General features: G+C 45.5%; 4 protein-coding genes across 4 annotated transcripts; all 4 read right to left on the reverse strand.

Annotated features, from left to right (window-relative positions):
• Positions 1-5824: 5824 nt before the first annotated feature.
• K441DRAFT_682562 (uncharacterized protein) lies at positions 5825-6799 on the reverse strand (the record flags this gene model as incomplete). Its single annotated transcript, XM_067651593.1, has 2 exons — positions 5825-6434; positions 6585-6799. 2 exons carry the CDS (start codon positions 6797-6799, stop codon positions 5825-5827), a joined length of 825 nt encoding a protein of 274 aa, XP_067496984.1.
• Positions 6800-8319: 1520 nt separating this feature from the next.
• Positions 8320-9402, reverse strand: K441DRAFT_742097 (uncharacterized protein; the record flags this gene model as incomplete). The annotated part of the gene is made up of 2 exons (XM_067654381.1): positions 8608-9402; positions 8320-8471 (listed from the first exon to the last, which is right to left on the reverse strand). Exons 1-2 carry the CDS (start codon positions 9050-9052, stop codon positions 8320-8322), a joined length of 597 nt encoding a protein of 198 aa, XP_067496985.1. The 5' UTR covers positions 9053-9402.
• Positions 9403-11568: 2166 nt separating this feature from the next.
• K441DRAFT_648384 (HET-domain-containing protein) lies at positions 11569-15515 on the reverse strand. The gene is made up of 3 exons (XM_067646889.1): positions 14586-15515; positions 12843-14538; positions 11569-11958 (listed from the first exon to the last, which is right to left on the reverse strand). The coding sequence occupies exons 1-3, from the start codon at positions 15391-15393 to the stop codon at positions 11595-11597; spliced, it is 2868 nt and encodes a 955-aa protein (XP_067496986.1). The 5' UTR covers positions 15394-15515; the 3' UTR covers positions 11569-11594.
• Positions 15516-17873: 2358 nt separating this feature from the next.
• On the reverse strand, positions 17874-19737 carry K441DRAFT_593853 (uracil permease; the record flags this gene model as incomplete). Its single annotated transcript, XM_067644927.1, has 4 exons — positions 17874-19067; positions 19123-19172; positions 19227-19493; positions 19569-19737. The coding sequence occupies 4 exons, from the start codon at positions 19735-19737 to the stop codon at positions 17874-17876; spliced, it is 1680 nt and encodes a 559-aa protein (XP_067496987.1).
• Between the last annotated feature and the right edge of the window lie 4134 nt (positions 19738-23871).

Consider the following 23871-nt stretch of genomic DNA (forward strand, 5'->3'; position numbering starts at 1 on the left):
ACTATATACTTAGGCGATGTTCTTTAGATATTAATTAGCGGAACTTATAGAGTAACAAACTCCTTAACAGCTGGTTAATACCCTTATCAGTAGTCTTTTTAGAAACCTCTAAATGCTCCTTAGCCCTCTTTAGCCTCTTAACGCTTAGCGACTATATAATACGCTCTACCTCTAGAAAATTCTTTTTTTTTACGCTTAGTATGCTTATATAACAATTTTTTAACCTAACCATTATATTAAAAATAAGGAACGCGAAAATATAATAGGTTATAAAACGGCCGCCGTGTTACTAGAGTACTAAGCGTGCCTATATCTTTAAACTTATATTCTAGGAAGATATAAGACTCTGTACCGCTTCTACTCCCTCTACTAGATTTATAATACTCTTCTTTACTTAATATAGACCCCTATTTCTAACTGGGAATAGTATTAAAAACGTCTTCGCGAAGAACCGCGTATTAAATAAATTGGTAAACTTCTTACCCTAAAACACAAGAATATAAGGCTTAGAAGCTTATCTACGCCATACTTCTACTAACCCCATCTATATACTCCCCCCTATTTAATTATAAAAAGTATCTTGCCCTAAAGTATTATATACGTACCGTAACTTCTCTATATTCGTAATATTTGGCCCTTTATTAAGGGCAAACATCCTAAACAAGCTAATCTCGTAAATTATCTCAGTGGGACTATTAACGTCCGCGTTATAGTTACTATTTTTACTATTTTCCTCCTCCGCCTTATGCTTATTGCCTACTATATTATACCCTTAACTAAGCATCGCGATAATTTCCTAAATATTTACCGGTCCATCCTCCTCTAGACTACACTTTATGGGTGGAATAACCTATCCTATTTACACCTTCTCTCTTACTAATAGCTTATTCCGTTCTAAACGCCCATAGACTTAAAAAGGCATACTATACGCTAGCGCCCCCCAGCTATTTATTTTAGCTATGTTAATATCGATGTTAGTATATAGGGGATTATACCTCTTTAGCTATACTAGCGCTCTCTTTATTACGCGACGCCGCACTAATAAGAGTACTGAGAGGTCCCTTAGTGCAGGCTTTTCCCTTCTTTACTATAATATATAGATCTTATCTATAACCTTTAAAAGAAGATAAGGTAAAACGTTTGTTATAAACTCCTATATATTATTAGGGAACACTATAATATACCCTTTAATATATTTCGGGTATCTTATACTCTGTTTTTAACCCTCTAGAACGCTATACTTAGTAATAAACCTATAGTAAGAGTTTAGCGTAATAAGCTTTTCCTTAACTAGGGTAAGTCCTTTTAGCTTATTAGGAAATATATACTTATATCCTAGCTAGGTATATAGCTAAGCTGCGTAGAATAAAGTACCTCGCTCTAGATACTTTACGCAATCTATATAAGCGAGAATGCTTTCCCCTATAAGAAAACAGCTGCTGCATTTAAAAGGTAAATTATTCCTCTTTTTAATATAACTTGTAATCTATATATCCTAACTAACCTTCTATAGCTCCGTCCTGCCAAACTTATAATAATAGATCCTATAGGTATATATTAGTAAAGTATTTCTATTATAGAACGCTTTATAAAACTCCTAAACTATAGATACCTTCCTAGCAAGAGTAATTAGTATATACTATTTCTGTCCGTTTAACAGTTACTTTTTTTTTATAAATTTATCCTTTAGGTATTGCAAAACACTAGCAAGATCTTCTATCTATTTGTTATTACTCCTCTCCTAACAGACTACGGTTCTAGCACGTTTTAGCCACTCCTAATTAACTCTACTAATATACTTTCTCTTCCGTTACAGCAGGCGAACGGTTAACTTTATAACATAGCCTTCCTGTACTACGTCCTCCTTAGTAGTGGCAACGACTTTATAGGATACTACACTTTTCTACCTTTAAGTCTCCTGTCTGCGAATCTACTTATTAAGTCTTACCCGTTTATACTCCTTTTATATAGTTTTAAAAATATCTCCTAATATACGGATTCCTAAACTAGTACGTGCTATATTTTCCTAATTACGTCTATCTATATTTAAGCTATAGATAGAATTTAATGGAACCGCTTTCCTTCCTAATATAATTTGATTTCGCTCTGCCCTAGCCTATTTATACCCCTTCTATACGGCGTTAAATATATCTTATATACGTATCCCTAAACCTATAAGCGCTATATTCTACTAATTACGTATATACCCGCTATTAAGTAGGTTAAGCAGAGACGGGAAATCCTAATTATTTCTATTTATACTGCTTTAATTCGACCTATAGTCTTTATATTTCTCTATTCCTATTATATTCTATAAAATATAATATTAAATCTTAGATTAAGGCACCTACAGTAGGGTACTTCTCTTTAGCCCTTACTACTTATAAATACTAATAAATCTATTAATCCTCTAATCTAATCCAGCTTCTTATAATCTTTACCTTAATTAACTTATGCCTTAGACTTATTAGCTCCTTAGCCCTTAATTCTATTACTAATATAATTCTTTATATATATACTTGGAATATAATTATTGCCAAACTAATTCTATCTATAATGCGTATGGCTTTATACCCTATTAGGCTCGGATATTAGGATATATCTCCGCGGTTATAACTTTAAAACTACTTCTGTTTTTATTACACATTATATATAGCACGTGTTCTCTTTTTAGCTTTAGTACTATATATTATATAAACCTTTTTTACAACTTCTATAACCTTAAAATCTACTTAGATACTAGAATATATCTCCCTAACTATAACTTTAAAGTTATTTTCCTTTTTATTACCCATTATATATAGTATATATTCTCCTTATGGCTTTAGTATAAGGTCCTTCTGCGACTTCCGCAACCTTTATAACTTAAACTACCCCTTTTATCCCCCGCATTTTAATAAAGCTTAATACACTAAAGTAGTTTTTACACCTATCTCTTATAATTAACTCTCCGATTATTATAATCCTCTAATAGTATATACCCTTTACTTCGTATTAAACCTTACCTTACTAACTATATCTATTCCATATATATCCTAACCCTTAAATAATGCCGCCTTAGACTATAGTCTATAAAACTTTATAAACCGTTTACGTATTTATATTTATGGTTTACCCTCTTTATATAGGCCTTACTCTCTAATCTCCCTCTAGTTAGATTTACCTATTATCCTTTTTTATGTGTAACTGTAATGCTTACTTCTACTCCAACTAAGTATGGCAAGGTTTATCTCTATAAGCCCCTTAGGAGCTAATAGAATGTAGGCGGCGATATGTCTATAATATTTTTTGCACGCTTATAATCCTTAAGGGAGCTTCTCTTTTCTAAGGAGTAGTAAATTAAGGGTCTTAATATCGAGACTATTGTAAAAATCCTCTTTCCTCTACTAACCTAGATAGCTAGCCTAGAGTACTAGACCCTCTAAGTAAACTCTAAATATAATAATTCTAACTTAGCCTTTTTTAGCCTTAACTTGTTAATATATTAGTAGATACTTATTATATCTAAATAGAAAGATATATAGTTCTTTATATACGGCTATATTTACCCTTATACGCTTACCTAGAAGGTTAAGCTAGATAATAGTTAAGTAACTAGCAATAATCTGGCAAATTATACTATTTTAGCACTTATTATCCGCGATAAAGGCTATTAACCGTAAGTTTATTATACCCTTATTTATTATATAAAGTAACTATCTCTAATAGGTGCTATAGTATTGCCCCTTAAATGGATACCTTTCCTATTATCTCTTTAATAGTTAGTTTTACTAGGCTTATTATTAGCTTTAGTTATATACTCCTTAATAATAAGGCAGGTCTAAAGGACACCTAACTAAAATGTTGTGTATTTATACAGCTCTTAACCTACCTTACCCCCGGAAATCTAAGTAAGACTCCCTTTAAGGGCTTCCACCCTTTTTAGGTCTTTATTATCTTCCCTATTTACTTAAAACCCTAGTTATTACTCTATAAGAAACTAATTAATAAATATAAAACCTATTTCTAAACAAATACCTTATTTTTCTATACTAAAAAGGTGGCAGGATTCCTTAATTACTATATTATAATCTACCTACTACAGCTTCTATAAGATAAAGTGTTTATTATTATACTAGATACTTAGGACTTCTTTAAAAAGGCTAACCGAGACTCTATCTATATATTACCCTTAGTAGCTACTCTAGCTAAGTAACTATTTATAAATCTCTCTAGTTAGGTAAAGTTTATGTCCCTATTAAACCAGGCAACTTAGTAAGCTATAACCCCAATAATAAATATAGTATCCTCTACCAAATAAACTCCATGTATAGAATTAACCAGACTTATACCTTACTATTAGTGCTAACTTCTTTCTTCTTATAAACTTAACTAATATAATGTTCTAGCATTAATACCTACTACTTATTCTACTTCCTCTTCTAGTATATTCTTGTCTTTTATATCCTAATATAAATCTAATCTAAACCTCTATCCCTATACTATAACTTATCTTACCCTTTATACCTTTAATCTAGCCTACTAACCTAAACCCTATTTCTATAGTAACTATATTAAATATACTTATAACGCCAACCTCTAAACGGTTAAATAATTATAACAGTATAACCTCCTTAAAGAAGCCTTATATAGTGCAGCCTATATAAAAGGCAAATTATAATTTATACTACTCCTCGGCTATAATATTAGGCGAACCCCTTTAATTTTCTACTATGCCTCTAAGCGACTTAACTCCTTTACTATCTTTAGATAACATAACCAGACCATATCACAACTAATATTCCCCTAAGAAATATTTTAAAACTAACTAGGTGTATCTTCTTACTATAACAGGCGTTAATAGGTAGAAAGTGGAGCTAGATAGCAGGCTAAAGCTAAATAGTAGATTAAAAGTAAAAGTGGAAGTAGAGGTTAATAACGGGTAGAAGGTAAATAGTAGGCAGCGGTAGATAGGTAATAAGTATGTAATAGGCGGCATAAAAGCACCTATAAATATTAAATATATTATAGAAGGGGCATATATAATATATTGTAATACTAGCTAAATATAAAAACTAAAGGCTCTTTAGATAAAATACAGCTATATAAAATCATTAAGGATTTAATTTAAGTTCTTAATAGTGGATATAAAGCAGCTGTGGAGATGTAGAGGTATGGAGCTCCGGAGCTCTAGAGACGCGCTATAGCCGTGTAGACGTGAAGTATAAAGCTCTTAAAGTTCTAGAACTCCATTATTGAAATTTTCTACCTTTCGTTCCTTAAGGCTCTTTTTAGGCAAACCGCTTGCGGTTTGCGTCACCTGTAATCCTTGATTTCAGGGTTCGAGTGCAAGCGCACGTGTAGTAGTGGGCAACACGCGTTGTAGGGTAGACGCGGAGCGGTGCGGAGTACGCGTTTTGAGTAGCGAGGAAACGTCATAGGAGCGGTGCGCGAAAACGATCGCGTGTCAACGAAGTTTGGCAATAGTACATTAGAAGGGTATGCAAAATATCGGAATTTAGTAATAATCTATATAATATAATCTAGTTTCCCTGGACGGGAAAAGAAAGGAATAATCACTTATACGAAGGTACTAATAACTTGTTGCGTTGCCGAGATTTTGCTCGTTACGAGCACCAGCTAATGCCAAAGGATCGTTGTTTCAAAATGCAAAGAGAAGCCACTTAAAGAAAGAAACTGAAAGCCCCGAAAACCCAAGTCCATCATGAGATTCTTTGAGAGTCATTTACATGGACAATCCCGCGTGTTCCCCCCCACATCAGCAAAATTGAGAGGTAAGAAGGCCGACGTAAAGAGAGTATTTTGAACCGAAACCACATGATTATCAATCTTTCTGCGTGCCGAAGCCTTCAATAACCCGGCTGATATCAGGCCCACTGAGAGAAGAGGTCGGGGCCTGGGGCTCGCGTCTCGTCCACCAGTCTTTGAAGCTGAGGGGCGGATCACGCCTCTTGGACGCATACAGGGCATTGTCAATTTCGTGTTCGTCGCGCTTGGTAAAGTCGTTATTTTCAAAATGCCGGATTTCTTCCATGGTGCGAAGTCTTCTTGACCATACAAACATGGTCATCACCACCTGCTTCGTAGCAAAAATATCGGCGTCCATGTGAAGCCGCCCAGTCACTAGGTTGACAATGTCGGAGACAGAGGGTATCAAGGGCACGCTCTTGTCCTTCCTGCTGGCTCGTATTTTGCCAGTCTTCGAGAATCCAACCGACTTCAGAAATGGAAATAAATCGAAGAGAGCACTTCTCTTGAGATCCTCCCATGACCAGTAACAAAGCACTGCTTCAGCTGGTATATTTTGCCAAATCAACACCTCTGTATTGTATTCTTCACCAGGAGGCCCTTCGAGAGCCTTCAGTGCTGAATTCATTTCAATCATATTCCCAGGCTTCAACTTCCTTGGGTCAATGATGAAAATTCCGACACCCCTCTTGTGTTCGTTTTGGCAAGCCTAAACGATTGCCTGAACGAGATCAGGAGTGGCAGATAAGAATGGTGACGGTATTTTGTAGTTTGTAGCATATTGAACGACGGATTAATACCATTCTAGCTGGGTGTTGAATGGTCTTTCGACCAACCTCCCTGCGGTTATATCTTTCCCGAACTCGTTTGTTCCTTGGGATGATCGATAGCATGTGCGGTACAGAAGTTCGTAACCAGGGTAGAAGCAGAGTGCGGCGGGGCCCATCTCAACCATGGCGTTGTATTCGTCGGAAGATAGAAGACATATAGAGGTGCTGCCGAGCGAGTCGGCGGATTGGGGACTCAAACGAGAGACACAACCATCAGCCATGGTAGGCTATTCGAGGAGTGGTGCGTCAAGCAATCTTTTGGAGGTGCGGAAGTTGGTAGTAAAAGGAAAGGGTTGATCGCTGGGGAGAGATGATTCTAAATAGCTAAACGCTTAGGCGTTAGCTCCAAAGGGTTATCACTGAGGCTCATGGTGATAAGAGCTATCATTAATGTTCACTCTTCATCCTCTTTCCTAGGCGACTCTGGAACGGGGAACATGGTATCCCTGGTCAGATAGAAACGCGCTGCGATACAAACACACACACACTCACAAACACACACCGCATGGCGCAAGAACCTTGAAAATCCAAATCTTACTGGTTAGCCTAGACGGAAATTACTTATCAGCCTCGCGACTATGGAGTCGGTTTCCAAGGAGATACGGACATTATAAATGGACATTATCAATTAATACTTTTCGTTCAACTTGAGTGTACGGAGAACCTAGTGATAAACAACAATTTGTAACTTACTATACTCTAGAATAGAGTTAGAGAGAAGGATTCACGGATGGATCGATAAGAAATAGATTGGCGCGGATCATTAGAAACATATCCTTCGAAAAAAAAAACCAATATACTAACTTGGAAAGCGAGGAGCCGATGTGGGCCGTGCGTGTTTCTCCTCTCAACCACAAGGGCGTCGTGCTTGGGAAAGAGTAGGAATCATAAAAGCAACGCATGTTGAAGCCGACGCTATACTAAATACGACGGCCCGGTTTTGGCGGAAACTGTGCCACCATGTTTGGCATAACAGCAGTGGTAGAATGGCGGAGCGCACAAGTAAAGGTTGTTCGGATACTGTTCCGTTTGATGGTTGCTATCTTTCAGTTTGAGAGCAGATAGGGCCGCTCAATGAGCTTTCTGTCGAGCCGAGAGCGCTCTAGATGTGCATGCCGCCCAACCCCAGCTGCCATTTGGAATACCTGCCGTGCCGGTGTAACGCATTTGCTCATAGGGGTCAGACTTTTGGTGAATAGGCGTAAGGCTTCGTCGAGGTGCTGGCATCTGTTAACACCCAAGCCGTTGTTGGAGAAAGAGGCATGCATGGCATGTCTCGTGGTTAAGGGTTCTCGCGTAATTAAATCTTTCGAAACCAACTATTGACATAATTCATTAACATTTGCATAAGCAAGCCCTCACAATCTGTTCAGTTCCCGAAGAGTTAGAAGCAGTCCTTGTCTGTCAGCTCTGCGGCCACACCCAGCTTGCGCCACTTGATCAGTAGGTCTGATGCCTGCGAGGCTGAATGCAACTCGCCGCTACGTCCCCGGCGGCTAATTTACACCAAATGATCTCCTATGTAAAGAATCATCGTATCCCACACGTTGACAAGGCATCCTGTAGAGGCGGGAAATGCCAAGGTCAATCGTGGTATGGAAACCACTTCAGCCCTTGATTTCCCTTCCATGCAAGTCGACTGCCTACAGTTTCCTTTTTGAGAATCATAGACCCGTTAGTTCTGCTCCCCTCCGCTTCGCCTTCATCTACGCACCCTAACACCTCCAGGGAGCTAGTACACCTAAGTGTCTCCTGCACCCACCACAACCCCTTTGCTACCAACAGCTTGGTGCTGGGGTCCGGTAACTCTCTCGATGCACATCTGAGCCCCACACACCACCTTCCACAATCCCGTCTCAGAGCACTCACTCTGCGCCTCCGCACCAGCGCTAGCTGTACTACAGAATAGCATCGAAAGGGACCGGCTCATTGTTAGTCAGGCAGCCCGGTTTCACCCCTGCTCGTTCTTATTAGTGGCGAGTAGCGACAACGCTCGCTTGATTGCACGACGCAAGGAATTGTAGCACACGAGTAGCGTTTAATCCCGTAATCTTCTCAACAGCGACGCGTCGGGAATAATGGAAAATGGCTTTCGTGTTCCTGCATATTATAGCATTGTTACCCCATTTCATTTTGCCATTATTCGCAGCTGCAGAATAACCGCCGGTCAAGTCACTGCCTGGCGCCACGATTTCGTGGCGGTGCAGGTACCGCTTTTGCACGTCTGTGCTGTGAAGGGCCTTTTGTAGGAGCGGAAATGACGCACGCAGCAAGGCTTGTCGGTGGGTGTGGAAGCTCGTGAAGCACAGCTGCCTAGTTTTGTATGTGTGGGTCCAGCATGGATACAGGCAGCCCACCATGCCTTTCCCATCCTCCACTGGAAGAGCACCAAAGAACGCCGAAGCTCCCTGCACCCGACTGCTCCACAGTTCCAGGACAACAAACAGGGATCGCAGAAGGCAGCGAAGAAACATTTCGCATTCAGCACAGCCGGTGCCCAACGGGAGCCCAGCAGGAGCCCGGCGGGAGCCCGGCACTCATTTCTCTCTTCACCATGCTTTCAGCCCCAAAACGACTGATTCTACAGACATGGGTATCCTGAAAATCATAGCGCACCACCCCCTCACATACCCAAAGCAGCGCTCCAATTCAAACGCCAACGCTTGTATACAAGGGACGGGCTTAGAACCCGATATCCACCATAGCTCTTAACCCACCCTCCTAAAGCTATACATCTCTACAAAGCTTACCCTTCTATGTATGGATTTAGGCATAGGCCACCTAGGGCTCTAGAGCCATTGGTTATATCGATGCATAGGTGTCTTGTATATGGATCTGCCTACGGCCAGTGGTTCTTACCCCGTATATACCCCGCTTATTGCTTAAAATATTACAATCTTGCATCACGACCGCTACACGCGAGGGCCAAGGGCTTATGAACGTGTCGACACCTACATCTATATACTTTGGCGTAGAAATTTATAGATCTCTCGATCGACCTGGGCCAAAAAGAGGGTTTCCAACTCTGCGAAGGAAACCGGGTGGATGGGCTCTGACTCCAGCTGATGATGACAATCCCCATGTTTTGCATAACGCATTCTCGGCGCCTCCCCGCTCTAAGCCACTGAGGTGTTAATATACGAGGCAGATTTAAATTCGAGTAGATTCTACAGCCACGTGATTTGTTGTGGTGGGAAATGGAATACAGCGTTGGTGTTATCTCATAAATCAGACCCTCCGTGGATCGTTTGTGTGGGCATACTGCTCCTTATCTAAATGAATCTTCCATAAAGGATCTGAGAGCTTATGGTCCTAGCTTTAGTAGTGCCTGAGCCTGAAATATACCTAAATCTTACTTTTTTTAACGTCTAATTATTATAAAAAAACCTATAAAATAGGACTTCTTTAGCTTTCATATCTATTATGTTGGTAGGGGGGTACTTGGGCAGGCTCTTTGATCTCGGCGACGTGTCACGTGACACCACACGGGCCATCTTGTAGATATCTTCTCAGGGCCATCGAGCCCCTTAGATTCTTCCTCATAGAGCATCATATATATCATTTCCACCAGGCCAGTCATCGGCCTGACATATTATATTTAATGGTAGTTTTCTAGCTATATTATATAAAACTTAGGCATAGGCAATCAGCCGCGTTATAGCTGGATCGCGAAAATTTATAATTACTTTAGAAACTAACTTACCTTTTATTCTATTCACTTGCTCGCAGAGATAGAGATATATTCTAAATAGTGTATTGTATTGGGGGGTGTAGGCCCGAGGAGAGGGTAATCATCTCAGCCTGCTGTATTGCATAGTAGGTTCCCTACTATCTCAAGCAGTGGTAGATGATTACACACTCATTGCCCCAAACAACGTGTACCGTTAGAAGCTAGCGGTACAAGGCCTGCCCCACAACCAATATAGAAGTAGGAATATATCTCGTCTTTTTTTTTGCGCCCGTAGGGTATCGTTAAAAGACCATTTGGGTAACCCAGAACCTAGGTAATATTAAAGGCTGTTAACAACAAACCTAGCGGTACAAGGCCTGCGCCCAATAACCAATATAGGAGTAGGAATATATATCGTCTCTTTGCGCCCATAGAGTATTATTAATAACCGTTCGGGTAGGTAATATCGAAGGCTATTAACGACAACGACGATAGGAGAAGGAAGCTGGAAAGCGTCAATTCAAAACCTGTTAAAAAACCCTATGGGAAAAATTATCAGGAAAGACTACTTATCAACAGCTGCTGTGGAAAGACGCGACGCGAAACTTCGCGATCCTCCAGGGGTGACGTTTTATCGCGACGATAACATAACGCCGTACGGCATAGTATTATCAAAGCTATAAGACGAATGAACAACAAATTCTCTATCAAATAAGCCTTATTTCAAAGCGAAAAGCCGAAAGGCTGATTGTGATAGATATTGATGTTGCTGTTCGGAGGGAAGGCGTGACTTCGCTTTGAATAGACATTTTTAAATACTATATCTCCTCCCTTAACATTCTAAGTATAGGGCTATAGTATATATTTATAAATATATAATTACCCAAAGAATCCATTATATTAAGCATATATACTATAACCATTAATTATAGTCAAGACGTAGCTTATAGAAAAGGACGGAAATCAAATTTTAAAACATTTAGTTATAGTCGCTTATAAAACCGGCTTCCCCTTTAGAGCACCTGGGAAATTTTGTCACACGGGAATGCAGGTGTATGGTGGTGTGAGGACTCCATAAGGTGGAGTAGTCTCAAAGGATGAGAATATATACAACAGGCGAAAGCAATCACGTGATCTCAGGAAGCTCCTGTGGATGTCCACGTACCCCCCCCCCCCTACCAACAAATTTCTTTCCCAGGTCAGGTAAGCAGACCTTAGTATCTCTTTAACTAATAATAGTTAGCTTATAGCTAGGGTTTTAGGAATAAACCTTCTATAGACTTTTAGACATATTATAATATTTAATACGAATTTTTTATTACGTTTATTTCTATTTTTACTAACTATTAGGAATCTAGATCCTCGGCGGCTAAGGTACCAATCTTCAACCTCTCTGTTCGCCACATAGTTAATATTGTAGAGAAAGACAAAGTATAGGGATGATCAACACCTATAATCTGAACTTGAAGTTTTATACATTCCTCCATTAGTTTAAGGGCCTCCGCATATCGGCCTTCGCCTTTCCAGGTGTGGGCAAGGTTGGCCATACTGGTCAGCGTGTCTGGATGCTCCGCACCTAGTACCCTCTTTCTCGTCTCCATTACTTGCACGTCCAGCTCTTTGGCCTCCTTCCATCGCCCTTGATTCCTGTACGTCGACGCCAGGTTGGCCATGCTGGTTAGCGTGGAAGGATGCTCCGCACCTAGTACCCTCTTTCCCGTCTCCGTTACTTGCACGTCTAACTCTTCGGCCTCCTTTAATCGCCCTTGATTCCAAAACGTCGACGCCAGGTTAGCCATGCTGGTCAGCGTGTCTGGATGCTCCGCCCCAAGCACCCTTGAACTTATCTCCATCGCTTGCACAAATAGCTCTTCGGCCTCCTTCCACCGCCCTTGATTCCTGTACGTTGACGCTAGGTTAGCCATGCTGGTCAGCGTGTCTGGATGCTCCGCCCCAAGCACCCTCTTTCTCGTCTCCACCACTTGCACCTCTAGCTCTTTGGCCTTGTTCACCGCCCTTGATTCCTGTACGTCGACGCCAGGTTAGCCATGCTGGTCAGCGGTGTCTGGATGCTCCGCCCCAAGCCACCCTTGAACTCATCTCCATCACTTGCAACAAATAGCTCTTCGGCCTCCTTCCACCGCCCTTGATTCCTGTACGTTGACGCCAGGTTAGCCATGCTGGCCAGCGTGTCTGGATGCTCCGCCCCAAGCACCCTTTAAACTCGTCTCCATCACTTGCACAAATAGCTCTTCGGCCTCCTTCCACCGCCTTGATTCCTGTACGTCGACGCAGGTTAGCCATGCTGGTTAGCGTGTCTGGGATGCTCCGCCCAAGCACCCTTGAACTCGTCTCCATCGCTTGCACAAATAGGTCTTCGGCCCTCCTTCCACCGCCCTTGATTCCAAAACGTCGACGCCAGGTTAGCCATGCTGGTTAGCGTGTCTGGATGCTCCGCCCCAAGTACCCTTGAACTCGTCCTCCATCACTTGCACCTCTAGCTCTTCGGCCTCTTTCCACCGCCCTTGATTCCTGTACGTCGACGCCAGGTTAGTCATGCTGGTCAGCGTGTCTGGATGCTCCGCCCCAAGCACCCCTTTCTCGTCTCCATCACTTGCACCTCTAGCTCTTCGGCCTCCTTCCACCGCCCTTGATTCCTGTACGTCGACGCTAGGTTGGCCATGCTGGTTAGCGTGGAAGGATGCTCCGCCCTAAGCACCCCTTTTCTCGTCTCCATCGCTTGCACAAATAGGTCTTCGGCCTCCTTCCACCGCCCTTGATTCCAAAACGTCGACGCCAGGTTAGCCATGCTGGTTAGCGTGTCTGGATGCTCCGCCCCAAGCACCCTCTTTCTCGTCTCCATCGCTTGCACANATAGCTCTTCGGCCTCCTTCCACCGCCCTTGATTCCTGTACGTCGACGCCAGGTTAGCCATGCTGGTCAGCGTGTCTGGATGCTCCGCGCCTAGCACCTTCTTTCGCCTCTCCGCCACTTCTATAAACGAAACCTCGGCCTCATTGTATCGCCCATCACTATATAGGCACATCCCAAATCTCCACGTTAGATTCATTCTGATCTCTTCATTTTTGTCGACGAGATCAGACAGTAGCGCATAGCGCGCGTGTGGTAGGTATGTTCTCCACAGGCTTCTGTTCTTGTGGTCGTGGTCTGGGAACACTTCTTCTAGCCGTGAAATAGCCCTTTCGGTCCATTGAGCAATCAGCCCCTCTTTTCGAAGCCAGTTCCGCGTCGCGAGATGCACTAGCCGATGAAGATCAAAAGCCAGGTCTGCCGGTCGCCTAATGATGAAGGAGTAGGCGTCGAGCGTCCCGATTGCATCTATCTCTTTCTTCCGAGGTGTGCCTGCCGGAAGAAGAGACTGCGGAATATCCTTTGGGTCTATGCAGGCCATGAATGACAGGCAGTCGGCTGCTAGAGGATCGCGATGCCGGATCTGGTCGAACGAGATTAGCCACGTCGTGGCCACCGGGTTCTTCACATTGTGGTATCTCCCGTCATCCTCGAATTCCTCGCTAAGGAGATCGATAACCTCCTCTTCTTGATCAGTTAGGAGTGACAGATAATCTGCAGGTGTTATATGGTTCTTGTTGATGTATGCCGCTGCCTGAACAATGGCTAGTGGCAGGTAAGTGAGTTGTGCAAGCAGGGAATCCGTATCTGGTTGGTTTTTGGTAAGATCCAGATTGATCAAATACTTCTGCAGCAGCTGTTTAGCTACTTCTTCGTTCATCTTCGGCACCTCCATCACATTCTGATGTGCGAGCTTGACAGCTGTCTTCCTGTCGCGCGTCATGAAGACGATGGACCCCTGATTACTTCTTGGCAAGTACTCAATCAAACGGCCGGATCCCGGCTCAGACTCTGACTTGGCCATCCACATATTAATGTCGTCAGCGTTGTCAAACACCAGGAGCCACCGACCTGCGCTTTCCTTGCTCAGGTAACCTTGTACAAGTCCCTTTACGTCTGCCTTATCCTCTTCCCAACCGGGTATGCTGAGTTGTCGAACAGCGTCCACATACGCTTGATGAAGACTTTCTGTGCTAGTCGCGGGTATCCAGATGACTGAGCAATTTTTGTCGTTTTCTCTTATCCGGTAGATTAGCTCGAGCACTAGCTGCGTCTTGCCTACACCGCCAAGCCCCATGACTGCGACCTTTGCGGTTTGACCTCCAACGAATAGCGTTTCTTCAAGCTTTGCGAGCTGGGACTCACGACCGGTAAAGCGGGGATTTCGTTCGAATGGCACGATCCAAGGAGCGTCATTAGCTGAGTCATGAGAATTAGTAAATATGATAAACTCATGAATGCCGTACCTTCTTGACGTTTGAACGCGTCTTCGTGCTTCGAGGAGAGCGCTGGTGGTAGAGCGGGCGATTTATCCGTTAAAGATTCTCTAATCTCCTTGTGAAGCCGACCCAACGCCTTATCCCGCCCTTCGCCGTAGATGAGCGGCATATGGATGTCAAAAATGCCTAGTAGAGAGTATGCTGCGTCTTCTTCGCGTTCTGTCTCACGTTTTGCTGCCCATGACATTCGCTCATTAACGCTAAAATGAGATAAAGGGCTTCCTTGAAGAGCTTGAGCGGTAATTCCTGTTATCTCGTGAATTTGTCGCTCTAGCGATTTCTTATCACCGAGTCGCTCGCCCTCCACGGAGAAGAATTCAACTGATGCCGGAGCAATAAGCTCTTGAAGTGTCCAGCCCCGAGTAAACCATCTACTTTTCCGAAAAGCTGGTTCCCACGTCTGGGAGAACTGATCGTTCTTAATAGAGCCACTGATTGAAACGTCTAGCAGATACACGTAGCATTTAACCGCANCATGGTACCAGCGAAACATAGAGTTAATAGCCTCTGAAAGTTCAGCGCTGCTTGATTTATCAATGCAACAAGTGTCGACCCAGAAGTATTGTAAACCGTCGGTGGCAACTTGTTCTCCACAGAACCGAATCTTTTGGTGGCCAGTCTTGCTTTTGCCAGTACCTTCCATTAGGTCTTTGAATGTAACCTCTTCGCCGTCTGCTCCCCAAGTATGCGAAAGTATAGCATACTGTGGAATCTTATCGCCAATAAACTCGACCAGGCTGAACTCGCCATCGTCTTCAGGTTTCAAAAGACGCATTATTATGATCAGATTTTCAGAGAGCTCTAGAGAAGGAAATCAACAAAATAGAAATGAGCACATTATATCGCACTGAGCAGCCGAAGAGCTGCGACTATGTCGGCAGGTAGAAATAGTTGAAGAGATGAGCTCGGTAGGTGGTGGATTGATGTGGGGCAGTGCAAGGATATTCGTTGATGCGGCGGCCGGTGGCTGCATAAATGGCCTATATTTTGTGGGTGGGGCGTAAGCAGCACGCCTTGCGATTGTTTCAGGCACAAACCACGCCGGCCTACGCGAGATTCTCTCAAGTGCAGATTCTCTAATGCGAAAAGGCGGAGGGAGGTACTGTAGCTGGAATCCATTCGGCTAGCGTTGGTGTTCCATGTGATTGCAAGGGTTGTAAAAATATTTGGTCTTGTCCAACCATTTTGCCAAGACCATTACTAGGGCGATACAATGACCAGACGACAGAATGGAGTCTTTCTTGCTTTGGTTAGACTGTTCGACAGCAGCGAGATCAATGAGGTGATAAGGAGGATGTTAGTCAAAGCCACGAAGACCAGTTGCAGCATTGGTCAGCGGACAGGAAATGCATGTGGTGAAGAGGTTGAAGTCCCACCATCACGGGCGGTCCAAAGTATGGGGAACTAGTAACTAGTCAGAAAGCAAGGAACTTCAAGCAATTTTTACTCTTTCTGGGATTGTACATCTCCTGAGCCACATCCTGTAGCAGCTCCATCAGCCACTCTGCGCACTCATGCAGGCTCAGCCCAATTCTAACTCCTACGGGAAACTCACGAATCCATCCAAAGTGAGAGAGCTAGAGACTCGAACAGTTTTGTCACGTGAATCGGAATGCCAAGACTGTGCCCGCCGACCATTCCACTACAGTAAAACCTCTTTAATACGATACCGTTTTTGCAGCCGAGCATATCGTAATACCAATGGTATTGTTATACTAAATAGTCACGTGATGCGTTAATAAGCAGAAAAAGGGAGGCCAACTACCCTAAAATGGTATAAGACACCTACTGTATGGGCTAAATAGGGCTCTCCCCATACAAAATCTTATCTAGTTACAACGATTTTGGTAGAGCTACCTTAACGATATCGCCAAAAGTCAGATTATCGTAATATTACACCAAAAATGGCTTGATTAAGGGGTGTAGATCGTAATGTAGAGGATATCGTTATATACCCCATATCGTATTAAGGGGGTTTGACTGTACTCCATTTCGGAATTTTCAGAAACTGTGCCAGTCTACCTAGCAGTATATTAGCAACTAAACGCCTGACATGGCGCCGAACCTCGCAGCCTCGCAGATTCATCAGCAAGCCCCTGAAGACTGACTAAATGGCTGATGCTGCCGGTTGCAGTCCCCATTCGGTCAATGCAATCCGCTCAAACCTTCGTTGCTTTGGCACCACTAGAGCGCCATTTAATGGCGGAGGACGCCCTCGATCCATCACTCCTCCTATGCTCGATACTCTTCACGAATATCTACTCGAAAAGCCCGACCTATATCTCGACGAAATGGCGGTCTTTTTGTGGGATGGATTCGAGGTCCTTGCCACAAAAATCTAGCATTAGTAGGGCGTTGTCTTCAATTGGCTGGTTAAAGAAGGCAGCCCGCTGAGTAGCGAAGGAGCAGAATCCCGATCTGCGGGACTTCTATCTATATAACCTCTTGTCTTTCCGCTCATGCCACCTCGTATACGTGGATGAATATGGCTGTGACAGACGGATTGGCCTCAGATGGACTGTTTAGTCTCCCCTCGGCATGACACCTGTCAAAATTACCCGGTTCCGGCATGAACAGCGGTATCAGTTTCTGCCTGCGTACTCGTAGGATGACATTCTTCTAGCACGTGTATTCTAGGAATCTATAGATAGTGTTGTTTTCGAGGACTTTATCGAGCAGCTCCTCCATCACTGTACCAGATGGCTAGAGCCTAGATTGTGCGGGCTTGTTGCACCGCCCATGCATCAGAAGTGCAATCAGACATTAGAGTGGAGCGCAACCACGCCTAGGCACTAATCATCTTTCTGTCTCGTGAATTTCCTTGGTAGTCGGTAGTTGGTAGTCGTATGTAAATTATCGAAGTCGAGGTTTGGTTCACTATGGCAACAGCATGCCTTCCTATCATTCACTCGGGGAGCGGGACGACTAAGCTCCACCCATTGGATCATGCCACTTGATCATGCCGCTCGATCCTCCCATATGACAGTAGATAGCCATCACAAGGGGGCGGCGAAGAAAATTTAGATTCAGCTTGCGGGAGCTCAGGTCCCCCGTCTTTCCTGGCGACAAGCTTCCAGGCCCAAAACGACAGAATCTCCAGACAATGGTATCGTAAACATCACAGCGCGCTCCCTCCCCCCCCTCACATCCCCTCACACCCCCCCTCCAGCTGTCGTACCCAGCTCATCCCTCCCTCGCATACCCAAAGCAGCACTCCAATTCAAAACGCCAACGCTTATACACAAGGGACGGGGCTCAGAAAATCTTCCGCCCCTCCTCCACCCTGCCCTTCCCATTCCCACCCACCACGACCTCCTCATCATACGCCTCCGAATTGCTATCGGCGCCATACGCGACGCTGACATTGCGGATCTCATCCCCGACCTCGAGCCACGTATCGCTGCAGGCGGGGACCGGAAACGCCTTGCACAAGCCGACGTAGACGGCGCCGGCGACGATGAAGCCGCAGAAGAAGTTCAGGTCGTAGATGTACGTCGCGCCGGCGGGGACCTTGCGGCCGATGGCGCCGGCGAACCCGACCACGTTGATGAGGATGCCGGCGATGTAGGCTGCGTAGCCGCGCCAGTGGATCCCCAGCGTGTAGTAGTATGGCCCCGTCGTCTTGCCCGAGTAGAGCTCTTTGATCTCCATGTAGCCCTTGCGCACGACGTAGTAGTCGCAGACGATGACGCCGGCGATCGAGGACAGGAAGACGGAGTAGGCGGAGAGGTACGTCGTGAAGGAGTTGGACGACTTGAGCAGGTTCCACGGACACATGGCCAGCCCGACTGCGGCGCAGATGTAGCCGCCGCGGCGGATGTTCAGGAAGCGCGGCAGCAGCGCCGTCATGTCCGTGCCGGCGGAGACGGAGTTGGCGGCGATGTTGGTGCCGAGCTGGGCGAGGGTGAAGGCCGTGGCGATGATGAAGACGCCGAAGCGCTGGCCGGAGCCGCCCTCGATCAGGAAGCGCTCGAGCAGGTCGAGCGGGTTCCAGATCGGGTCGCCGCCGAAGATGACGGTCGACGACGACGACACGATGATGCCGATGAAGGATGTCACGGCGAAGCCGATCGGAATCGTGAAGAGCTGCGACCACAGCGCGTCGCGGGGCTTCTGGGCGAAACGGGCGAAATCGGGGTCGTTGACGATGAGGGTGGCGAAGTTGGCGATGGAGCTCATGATGCCTTTTACCATTTGCCAGCCGAGCTCGCTTCCGTGTGCGGTGCCCGGTTGATGGACGATGGGGCCAATGCCTTTGGCGCGCACGATGGCCCAGATGAAGAATGCAATGCCAGCGGTGGGGACGAAGAAGGCCTTGACTGTGAAAAGATGCCTGATTTGGTGGACGGGGAACCAAATGGCGGGTAAACTGCCAGCCCAGAAGAGGAAGAAGCTGGCGAACATGACGGTGTTAGTGCCAGAAGCGGGAATGCCGTTGTGGATGTTGTCCTTTACAACAGCTTTGTTAGCAATGTTGTTAAGCTCTGGGATTCAGTGGTCTTACAGGTCTCCAATTGTTCCAAATAGCTCGAATCATAAGATAAACACAGTTTCCTTTATACCCGTTAGCCGGCCTCCAATGTGTTAAAGGAGGAACTATAAGCTTACCTCCAATCCAGGCTTGCACACCATACCAGATGCAAGCCATTGCGGCTCTGTTGAAAACAGGCCATAACGCGCCCCAAATGCCAAAGGAAGAACGACTGACAACGGGGAAAGGAATATGGTACGTAGCACCGATTCGACCGGTACTGCAAACGAAAGCGGCAGAGATGGCGTAACCAATCCAGACGCAAAGCCACGACTGCCACCAGGACAGGCCGGCAACAATCATAGACGACGAAATCATCCAGGTGTTAATGTTGAAGGAATCAGCTGATCCGTGTGTCAGTCCCTAAGCAGTAACCATGAAGAAGCTTGCTTAAGAAGCTTCTGGGGATGTTAACATACCGACCCAGAAACCGACGAAATTCCAGGGACCCCATTGGCGGCGTTCCGGCTCTACGGGTTTCAAGTCGTGGTTGATGAGCATAAGCTGGGCCGTGGTGAGGCCCGGCTCGCTCTCAACAGCGAGTTTGTCGAGGTAGTGGCCGACTTTGGTGTCCCGAACTTTCTCCATGATGAAGTCGAAAACTGAGTCCTCGTCTGCGGGTGCGAAGGCTGGTCTGGGAATATATGAGCGGCTAGAAGACGCTTGGTATATTTCCCCGCAGCTATCACGTGGTGTAGAAGACGAGGATGAGGAGGAAGTTGGGATCAGAGGCTGCCGCTCCTGTAGATCCGTTTTGCCAACACAAGCTTCAGGACCCGAATCCGAGTCGACTGAAGCTGAACTGGAGAGACGCTGGGGATAATCCGAAAGCTCGATGCTGGGGCCATCCTCAGAGTGGGTGCGAGACATGCCATATATACTCGAGATGGGTGAGCCTCAGTACAAAGGGAAAGTAGACCCCAAAACGAAAGTTTTCTCGGCTTGGACCGACTAACGGGCCAGTAGGAGTTGAGTTTCAGCGATATGGTAGGGCAGCCTTATCGTACTCCAGCCAGATTCCCCAAAGTTGTGGCAGAGTTCTCGGCTCTCGATCCAGGGCGACGCTGCACCTGGATCAAAAATTTCCTTGTGCACGTCCGTTGCACAGTGATGGGCAGCTTCAAACCATGTGCGCGGACCCTGTGATTGGCACAATTGGCAAAAGCACTATCAAGAGGTGTAGCACGGCGAGTCCGGTGTCTGTCTGCATGCAACCATAACGAAGGTTTTGAGGGTGCCTAGCTCCGAACGGGCGGGTGATGTCCTGCGCGGGACCTTGGCCGGGCGCCCCCATGCAGGCGGTGGCAGACTAGGACGCGGAGCTTGGGTCTACTCCACAGCGCCTATCGCCCCGTATCAAGCCTTGCTATGACGGTGTTGCTCGATGGCTTCCTGTAATGTCGCCAGGCACTGCATTTTCTCATTTTTCTTTCCCTTCTTTCCCTTTTCCAACGCCCCCGAAGCCTTGCGAGTCAGCGGCGCAATCGCCTCTCCCCCACCATGGCAACGGTGCGCCTTAGCCATGTTGCATTCTCCGAATCCTGCCAGCTGACCCTTTCCCGGGCTCTCCCACGCATCGCGAATCTGGCTTGGGCCCGAGATAAGATTGGCGGGGTACGGGAACGGCTAATTGACTCGATGGCTTGAGGTAACAGCTTTTGTCGTGTGCTGACGCTTGCCTCTACATGTCTCGTACCTTTTCGTAGTACGTTGAAATAATCTCCGTGAACATCTTCCTGTCTCAAACAAAACATCACACGCCGCCGGCCCATTTCCGCAACCCCGTTCCTGTTCCATCCGATATCCAGGGAGCTGACTGAATTTTGCTTTCGCCTGGAGGCTCCGTCGTAATTTGTAACGGGTTTTTCTAGCTTTCCTCTGCCAAGCCAAGTTATCCACCTGCTGGGGCACAGAGTTCACAATCTTCTATCTCGCCTCAGCCTTCCCACATTTTCCTTTCCACTTTTCGCGCATCTTTCGTTATCAAACTTCAACGACAACCACACTTCGCTATCAAACTTTCCGAAGCCCAAACATCTCCTCGGCTGCCAAACGCGTTAAACCTGGCGAATCTCACTTCCTTGCTTTTTCCTGGGCTCTCGTCTCCCCAGATCCTCTTCTGCGTCTATGGCTCGCAGCTGAGCTCAATCTTTACTATCAGTGCAGCATGACTGGGTCGTCGCGACCACCTTGCCCTCGTGGCAAAGCACGCTTTTCGTATCCCGACAAGGTTCGCCTGTTAAATGCAAGCGAGCGGCCTCAGCGATATACCAAGCCAATGATATAAGCCCATTATTGTCTATCACACCTTCTAGCCTCTCAGGCACGTCTATCATATGCAGTCGCTCCATGCAGGCTGATGTAGCTGCAAAAGAAATCAGATATCGTTTGCCTCTTCAATCATTCCTTCTAGGCTTTCCATCTGATCATCTAGGGAATGCGAGAGAAGTCTAGATTAAAAGTAGAAACCCTTCTCTGTGGGGAAGAACGGATGATCTGCAGTGCCGAGACACAGTCCAAACGGTCTTACCGTTGTGATCCTTCCAATTTCATCCCGCTCAAGTAGAAGATCGAGCGAAACTTGTTGGTTACTCTCTGACTGCACATATATTTTGCGGAGCTTATCTCGCCAATCATGAACACTCGGCCTCTCTCGTCTTCGATGATCGAACAGCATCAGAAACCGCCTTGAAATCTGTCTCGACCGATTGAGATTTAGGTCGCGTGCACAGCTCAAATCTAAAATTCATCCATCCGCTCTCTTTTTCCCGGTTTTATGCTCAATGGTATTCTATATCAATTTAAGCCGTCGATACATTTTTAACCTGCCGCTTGCGCGGCTCTCTTCATTCTCTGGCATTCATCACTCTTATCATCACAGGTGTTTTTCTCACTGTGATTATGACTAATGTTTGTGATGTTTTACCTTGCTGACATCATCAACTATTACCTGTTGAAATTTCCGTTGCGAGTAGTTTAGTCACTGCCACGCAAGCTCTTTAGGCAAGCTCTTACAGGCCATCAGGGTGGTTACCAGTAGCAATAACTGAAAAAGTAATTTCTGCTATGAAAATCTAGTCTGTCATACCAAGCCGGGTCTAACAAGCTCTCTTAAAAGCCGTAAGAGCCCTATCTAAAGGAAGACTTGAATAATAATGGTTGAATGAATCACACTTCACCCTATGCTCCTTAATCTCTAATTCTACCTACACAGAATTGTGCTACTGAAGAAATTTTGTCATTCTCAACTTCCAAATGTCCATTCTCTAGCTGTGGTCAAAAGAACCGAAAAGACGGCACTACTACTCAGCTCATACCCGAATGAAACCCACACAGCTTGACTAAGCAAATCACTTATCTCGGCAGACGTTCTGCCGATGTTTAACCACGTACCAAACCGTTTTAGGTCTAACCTTCATCGGAAGGTACACGATTCGAAGTCAAAACAGATGCTCAGGGGGTAATTTGACATGCACCTACTCTAAGCCAAAATTTATCAACTTCCACAATACTTCAAGTTATTTACAATGGCTAGAATAACCAGATCAACCGCAAAGAAGAACACTACATTACCCAGTTTACCGAAATCGAGTCCATCATCGCGTCGTCGCGTGCGGCGTCCTCAACCTGCAGCTGCCGGTCCCAAACGTCAACCACCGAAGAAGCAGCATTCTTACCGCAGCCAGGGTACTCAAACCGACCCGCCTGTTTTGAAGAATACTCGAGATCCGCCTACTGTTTTGTCCACCGGTGATCGAGTGGCTGTAATTGTTGCACTGCTACGACAGTTTGGGTGGAGCTTCGCGACTTTTATCGAACACTATGTAACCGCTCCCTCCTTCAGCAGTACCGATACGACAGATCGCCGTGCAAAGAAGCTTTGGAGGGCAGTCTTTGAGAATCCAAATGTTGAACAACGGCTCCTATTACATGGCGGTCAGCAGCTAGGACGGCTACATCAAGAGCCATTGTGCAGGCAAATTAAATGGGAGCTGGAATCTCTTAAGTACATCTACGCATGGTGGTGGGGCAGAAGGCCACTTGCACAACCCAATGAAGAGGAGATAGTTAAGGAGATTATGCTTGATAAAATTGTCGCCGATGCACGGCATACTGCTCCGACGCTATGGAACTTTTTTGCGGCTATAACTCGCCCCATTAGCGCAATAGACTCTCCATAATATGCACGATCCTTGCAAATATACGGGCTCCTCATTCCAGTCTCGAGTTCTCCGTGGGTCTTGGTATTCGGTTGGGTGGTATGGGCGTGAAGAAAAGTTTATATTACAGCTCTCCATGACTTGGCGTTACATCATCTTATACGACTATTGTCAAAATACAAAGGGAGGTAGAGGAGGCTTCTGGAGTACGTGCTTCCGCACCTGACGATTCAGAGGAGGTGCCTCGGGCCCTGAAGGCAGAGATGATGCCGTCTGGTAGCGAGGCAATGGCTTAGCACGGTATCCTCTCACCTCTCGACGATGATAGGCGGCGGAATGTATTCACTGAGATTGTGTGGGTTCAGCAGCTTGATGGTCCAGCCCACTCATAACTTATAAATAACTATTTAATTACAATGCCAACTCTATCTTCCAACAGGACTAGGCACACGTCTTCATTCTCCACCTTCAAGTCCTCTCCAACATCCGCCCTGAGCAAAAAACCCCACTATCCCGACCAGCCCCTCCAACTAAACCAATGCGCACGACTAACAACAGCCAA

Source organism: Cenococcum geophilum, assembly GCF_001692895.1.
Source record: "Cenococcum geophilum 1.58 unplaced genomic scaffold K441scaffold_85, whole genome shotgun sequence".
Taxonomy (NCBI): domain Eukaryota; kingdom Fungi; phylum Ascomycota; class Dothideomycetes; order Gloniales; family Gloniaceae; genus Cenococcum; species Cenococcum geophilum.